The sequence below is a fragment of the Ctenocephalides felis genome, unplaced genomic scaffold (genome assembly GCF_003426905.1).
Source record: "Ctenocephalides felis isolate EL2017-DRISC unplaced genomic scaffold, ASM342690v1 CF-g0.4_SCAFFOLD_02026, whole genome shotgun sequence".
Lineage (NCBI taxonomy): Eukaryota > Metazoa > Arthropoda > Insecta > Siphonaptera > Pulicidae > Ctenocephalides > Ctenocephalides felis.
In genome coordinates this window covers 1-7835 of record NW_020538180.1, presented here as the reverse complement: position 1 = coordinate 7835, position 7835 = coordinate 1, and the positions used below count along the sequence as shown (strand labels likewise).

Genomic DNA, 7835 nt, shown 5'->3' with positions numbered 1-7835 from the left:
ATGTTCGTTCGTGTTCGTTCGTTAGGTGTGGACGCACCTTTCTTGTTTGACATGTTCGTTCGTTAGGTGTGGAGCACCTTTTGCTTTCTTGTTCGACATGTTCGTTTGTGCTCGCTCGAGGTAGTACCTTTATTTATCTACGCCTTGAGCGCCTTGAGTTTCTATGCAAACACAAGCCAACTGGCACTCTACGATAAAAGCATGCTTCTTCGATTTTTCGTAAAATGTCATATTTGGAAATGTAACTTGATTTATCTGAACCTTGTTTGAACAGAAATACGATTAGCTAACTAAAACTGGTGTTCTAAAATTGAATAGATTTTTCCGTAAACTTGTGGTTTAAAAATCGAAATTAGATGTGAATTTCAGGAAATATAAGAAATTGAAAATATCACATAGTTTTCATTTCTAAAGTACCTGACCAAAAAGTCAAAATGTCTATTAATGGCATTTATGCAGAGGATAGTGAAGGTGTGAATATTAAATTGATGTTTTCTTATACATATATATTAATTATGTTAATATGAACACAATGTAATATTTGCACTAACCTTGCTTAACTGAAAAACACACTGCACTCTAATTTTACACTTTTTACCAATTGTAGTGTATTCATATTCGCATACTTAATATTAGGTTCATTTATAATAAAAAATCCTTCTATATATAAACTAAAATCATATATTTGTATTTATGTATGTATTTATTTATATTTATATGACTAGTGATGATAAATAATGCACACACTTTATATATGAATAGGTAAATTTATACCAGCCACTCAGCGTCCTGATGGGACATGGCGGAAACCTCGAAGAGTGAAAGATGGATATATTCCGCAAGAAGAAGTACCTTTATATGAAAGCAAAGGTGTGTTGAATACTAATAACAAAATAAAATTTATTTTCTTCCAAAACGAAAAAGACAATACTTTGTCTATGTAAAATTGTTTTTTATTTTGTATGTGCATTACATGTTTTACATTAAATCTTTCTATAAACCATTTATCAATCAATGAATAATGGTTTTATTTTCTGCATTGTTTTTGTGATCTATATATATACTTGTCACAAAAAGTTGGTATATGTTGTTTATTGTATGAAATACATTTTAACTATTCTTTTTTATGATTTAAATTATTTTTATGTCAGTTTATTAATATTGCAAAATATTTCAAGGTAAGCAATTTGCTTCTCGAAAACCGCAGTTACCTGTTGGAATGTCTCCAGAAGTTGCATTGGCTTCTAAAAATAAAAAAGTTGGCCCAAATGCCCATTGCCCAATACCAGGTTTGGTTATATTGGAAGATAAGACTAAAAAGAAAAAAAAGAAAAAAGAGGACCCAGTTGATAAATTGGCATCAGATCTAGCACAAACAAAAGTTAATGATACTCCAGCTGCTGACCCTGTTAAAAGGCTGAAAAATCTTAAGAAAAAAATTAGAGAAATAGAATCAATTGAAGCTAGATTATTATCAGGAGAATTAAAAAGTCCTGAAAAAGATCAATTAGACAAAGTTGCTAGGAAACTAGATATATTGTATGAAATAAAAGAAATTGAGAAGAATCTGTAAGTATAAAGATTTAATATATTTTAATAGTAAGTATACTTTATTTTTAAATTTTACAAATCATTGTTTGTGAATATTTGGCTTATATATTGTAAGCTTTTTAATAAGTAAGAATGTTAATTTTGGTAAAAAAAGATGATGTTTGTGTATTAGAATATTTGAGAAACATTATAGATGTTTAAACGATATAAGAGATAATGCAATGATGCATTTTGTAATTAAAAATTTAATGACAAAGATTTATTGTGACTGTTAAGTAATTAAGTGATAATTAAACACAGATTTTTTATGTTAGAATGTAAGATTTTAAATAAGCTCTGGTAAGTCATCCCACTGAACTTATTGATAAGCATAGATATACTAGTAAGCAGAGCTTAGATTAAGATATAAATAATAATAATAATAATAATTTTATCCGTAGATACAACTTTTCGTTTTAATGCGTTCAAGAATTGTAGCAGAGTTGTTAATGTTATTCTTTAAGTACAACATGTATATGAACAATTTTCATGTCAAATTATTATTCAAACACTTTATATAGTAGAAGTTTATAATTGAGTTTTATCATTTTCACTAAATATAATTAATAATGGAAACAGCCTCTTGTTCTATGTTCAATAAGTCAACATCTTTCAATGAAAAAAAAAATTTTTTAGCGAACATAGACATTTCGCGTATTTACCGAAATCAGCTTTGACCTATTGGGAATCACATATGAAAAGCTAGCAACCGATAAGGGTTAATACTGAGGGTATTCTGGTCTAGATGTGTGCAAGAGGATTTTTTTAAATTTAAATTATTTTTGTAGCTATTGCAGTTTGAACACGATAACCTCCTCTGTTTTTTATACCGCCGCGAAACTTTAACTTCGGGTTTTTCTCAAACTATCTTTTCTATATGATACTCACAATTTCCTTAGTAGGCTGATTTACTTTAATTTTCACAGAGTCTTTTTTTATACTTCTATTCAGTATGAACTAGGCTCATATCTAAATTCCTGTTTTATTATTTTAAAAATTCGATAATATCAAAAAACATGTAATTTTTTTATAGATACCAACTATTTTGTAAAAAAAAAATTAATTGAAAATCATGGGGATGGTTGGCTGCCAATTTTTGAAACCCCTCCCTTCATCTTCTTTTATAATTAAAACTTTGACTATTTTTAATTTTATTTATTTAGGGAAGTCTGTTTTATAAAAAAAAATCGTTTCGCTAATTTTATATGTTCTCGACAGCCACTATGAATTGAATGAGACCAAATTTGGAAAAAGTGTGTGTGTGTACCTTAAATCGACGTTTTCTCTCTATGAGGACTATTGTTTGTCAGTATTGCACGACGGTAGGCCAAGCCGTTTCTTTGTAAATCGCAGAAAAGTGAAAAAAATTTTGTTCACATTTTAGTCCGCAATTCTGAATCGATTTTAACAATTCAAAATCCATTCGAAAGATGGTTGGGAAACGACTTGATTAGTTTTTGGTAAAGATTCCCTGGCACAATTTCTTGTAATTAAATGTTGAAAGAAAAACCGATTTTTATGAAACTTTTTTTAACGATAGATATCATGGTCTTATAGAACATACCGACATATACGGCCGTATGAGAAGTAGCTTAAATTTTAAAATTCATACAAGTTTGAAAAAATAAAGTCAAAATTTATGTCAAAAGTCACTTTTGTGATGTGATAACTCAATCAAATCAATTAGAAATGCCTTGGTATTAGCAAAAAAGTAAATGAACAGTCTACAAAAGTTCTCTAGTTTTGTAAAATATGTTACTATTCTTTTATATCATTAAATAATATCTGACAGTATTAGAAACCTCTCGTCCAAATTTAAGCTCATATTACCGAATCGATTTTAAAAAATCAAAAACTGTTCAGAAGATATTAGTTGGGAATGATACTGATTAGTTTTAGGTAAAAATCTACCGTGCCTTTTTCTTATAATTCGTTGTTGAAAAAAAAAAATTGAGCCGATTTTAATGAAACTTTTTTTGATGATATATATTATGGTCTTATACAACTGATTGAAATATTACGGCCTTACGACAAGTAGTTTAATTTTAAAAAATCAAAGTTTGAGAAAATGAGTGTTTTTTTTTTGACGTTTGTTAAAATTAAAATTAGACGATTTACTTCGTATAACGATAGAGTACTTGGTCTTAATGAACAATCTAAACCATTAAAGTCCTACGGAAACTGATTCAAATATAAAAATTATTGATTTTTGAACATTTGCTTTTAGAAAATACTCCAAGTTAACGTGTTCGTTCGCTTTCAATTTATATGTAATAAATCCACTTGGAATACTTTTAATCACCCATAAATTAATTTATTTTTATTGATTAGGTCAATTAATTACACATATCGGGAAGTTCATGTAACTTGCCTCAAGGCAGTATACCAATACCAACTAGTTATAAACTTAGTTTAGATACAAATTAATTGGATTTTATCCTCTGAAATATGTTTCTGAAAATGATAAAATTCAACACAGTAATATAGTTCATAAGAAATATTGCAAAAGGCCTCTTCAACTCTTCTCTATTTTCTGTAATATGAACAGAATATTGCTTATTTGATACAATTATCTTTATTATCAAATATTATGGCTGTTAATATGCCAAAATGTTATTGCAAAGTTTTTTAACTGAACTTTAAGCATTTAATAATCGGTTTTCTTAGTCATATAAAGATGTCCGTCTGTTTATAAGCATTTATTTCTTCTATATATTTCCAACCCGGATAGAGAATAAATAACAAGTAATATCATTAAATATATTATTGTTATGTACATGTTGAAAACGGAATTCAATTTGATGCACCAAATAATTTCGATTTATATTTAATAAACCCATACTCTTCTTTTATCTATGAGACAGTCTGTAAAATTTAGTTGGTAAAATGTTATATTAATTTTTATTGCGTAATCGGTTCATAATCGAAACCCAATTAATAATTATTTCTAGCAAAATACTTCAACTAGCTGGAAATGTATGAATATTGTGCATTGAATGTATATATGCAACAAAGAGAAACTAATTCACTGCCATTGTTCTATACTGAATACAATTTTAGATGTATAATTAATTATACAAATTAATTTAGCTGCAACTTAGATCTGCATTATATTTCAATTATATTAGAAAAACATACAACTTCTTTTTATACCAGATGTTGCAAATACTGAACCCTTTTCTATGTGTAATTATAGTTTACGTATATTATTACATTTTAAACAATAATATTCATAATAATAGTTATTTATGATATAAATATAATTGACAGTTTAATTTGTTCATCGCATGTTATCAACAATCTTTTAGTAGATTTTGGGAATACATTTAATGTAAAGTTTCATACGCCAAACTTTACACAACAGCACTCGTGCAACGTTTGGCTTACTGATTATTTTCACTGTGTACTTATCATATGAGGAGTAGGTAACCAGAGTAGATCGTCCCAAATACACCTGAACGCTATCAAACTGTTTCGAAAAATTTGCTATTTTTTCAAGTTTTTATATTATCTCCAATAATACTACTTACCATTCATCTTTATATTATTTATATGATTTTCGATTATATAAATAAAATCAAAGCCCCATAGTACACTCTGGGTTTTGGCAATATTATTTAGTGAAAAACTTATCATATTCTCGTCGTATCTCAGTTTTCCCCAATATATGGGTAGACATTCCCATTGGTTGCTAACTTCTCACATGAAAGCATAATATGAAATATGCATATTAAATATTGCTACGATTTTTGAACTGATATTATATGACAGATGCATCTTATTACTTTAGTAACTTTACTTTCAGGTATTGGCCGAGTTAGCACTGATTGTATATATTCAAGTAATTTAATATTTGTCAAAAACTGCAATGTCAAATTTCATAATTTTGTTTTGCTTAAGACCAACTCTTATATGTTTGTATAAATGTAATCGATATCCATAAATAAAGTATGTCTACTTATATTATTTTACATTAAAATGAAATTAAAAATTTATTCGTTAGTGTTTAATATAGATGTTGCATATTGCAATTGCAAATGAATAATGTTTATTGATTGACTTCCTATAGGGTAATTTATCTATGGTTATGGTAATGGGCCGAAAATCTAAAATGAAAATTTTTGCATGTTTTGAAGGTTTCTTTTGAATATTTTGGCATACCTTTTAATTAGAATTATTTTTTGTATGCCGCATTTTTTCGTTTGAGGGCGCACGGATCAACCCGATCAACCGATTTGATTGACTGGTTCAAAAATATTCGATTCCTATTGATAGGGAGATTTGCTGATTAGTTTTTTGCAAGGCAGGGTCCATCCAGCCGTTACGGAGATGCGGAGCAAAGAATGCAGAAAATGCAAATCGAGATTTTGAGAGAGAACGAAGCATCCGATTTGAATGATTCCAAAAATTCCCTGCTGTGTGTTGACCACAAAACAATAAAACCCCATTTAGTTGTCTATATTTTGTCTGAAAGTTTTATACACTTTCTACAGAAAACATAAACCATATCCAATCCAAGTCTTTTTGGTTATTTCAACTTATTGATTACGTTTTAAGCTTTTTAGATTCTTTTTGGATTCGGGGATGATTTTGTGTATAGTTGTAAAATACTACTGAGCTTATACAAATTTTTCAAATTTCTGCGAGGAGATATAGAAAATGAATTAAGTATTTTTCTTTGACCTACTTTTTGAAAAGTTTCAAGTAATCAAGTAAGTTCTATGTGTGTGACTATTTCAAAAAAATTTTTTTTTGTATATCGAAAATAATTCAGATTTTAATTTTAATTATTGCTAAAGTTCTAAAGCTCACTTATATACTTTAAATGAATAATTTTATCTTTGCAATTTAGTTTATATAATTCTTATAAATATTTGTCATTTATATTGTTTAGACAATGTTTATAGCAGTATTAATAATAATTTATTTGAAAACATTTAATATTCCTCGAACATTTCGTTACGGTACGGCAAGTTCCAGCAACTCATTCGAAAAGGTTGGAAACCACTGAATGAGTATTCTCTGGGTCAATGTCACTTTGACAGATCGAGGCGTTAATTCGTTTCACATTTTTTAATGTTGGTACACCAGGTGTATATTTTGTGATTGTCAACATGGGGAGTTATCTCCGACACAAATGCTCGTTACACTGTTTTGGCGAGGATTAATATTTTAGCGAAAAAAAGATGTCGCTACTTGTTTCAATCTCATTAATCGAAAAGAAAATAGATGGGCTGAGCGGAAATTAATCGCCATTTTACCTTCTTATATAGTGAAGCCGGTGATGATGAAGCCGTAGTGAAGCATTTATTTACGTTGTGAAGTATTTTGTTTATAATTAATTGTGTTCAAGGAATTATTATCAAATTAATATGGCAAAGTGCAGTGTAGATGAACCAAATTGTGGTAACTCCAGAAATAATATAAAGTTGCATGTCTTTCCGGCATCTAATGATCAGGTATGTATATAATGATGTATTGTGTTTATATAATAAATTGTATAATAAAAATATAATGAAATGTTTTAGATGTTGTTCAATTGGGTTGGCAGCAGAGGACGAATAATCCTTAATGGACGATTTAACTCCCATTATATTGTGGCAAACGTTGTTATGTTCGGTGATGCGCACTTTACAAATGTTTGTAAAAGTTGAAAATTTGCCAAAAACTTCGAAGACAAATTTGAAAAATTAATGCCCTACCCGATTGTTGGGAATCCTTACCTAGAAGAGAATTGTCTCCTGGATAAACATAGATTCCGTAAGAATAATAATAAAATTTATATATGTATTTGATAGTTAGATTTTAAAAAACTTATATTATTTTAGAACTTGGTGTGTCGATTCACAAATGTAATGTGAAAGCATAGACATACCGATTGTCAAAGAATATTAAATCCCATCTCAGGTAGATAAATACAAGGTTTAGACATTAATTTTACATGATTGTGTTCTCACTTAACTCAGGTACTCTACCTTTTTTTAATAATTTATACATTAATATGCTTCCTTTGTTAGCTTCTTTGAGCATTATGGAACTTACTTATGGAACACATACTTTTTGCAGAAAATTACTGACAAATTAATCTTATATTTTCAGTTAGGAGATGGTGGAGACCTAAAAACCTCAGAAAGATTTTGCAGTACCCCTAAGATTGTCAAGTGCGGGTTAAAACAGTCACTATTCTGACACCAGTTTTCCGGAAAGGTATTTTTTATATTAATTACAGCAATAATAATTAATTA

At 28.6% G+C, this 7835-nt stretch overlaps 1 protein-coding gene across 1 annotated transcript; it reads left to right on the top strand.

Moving 5' to 3' along the window:
* Positions 1-211: 211 nt before the first annotated feature.
* Positions 212-5426, top strand: LOC113380283 (partner of Y14 and mago-like). The gene is made up of 4 exons (XM_026619634.1): positions 212-471; positions 763-870; positions 1179-1569; positions 5396-5426. Exons 1-4 carry the CDS (start codon positions 435-437, stop codon positions 5409-5411), a joined length of 552 nt encoding a protein of 183 aa, XP_026475419.1. The 5' UTR covers positions 212-434; the 3' UTR covers positions 5412-5426.
* The last annotated feature ends 2409 nt before the right edge of the window (positions 5427-7835 follow it).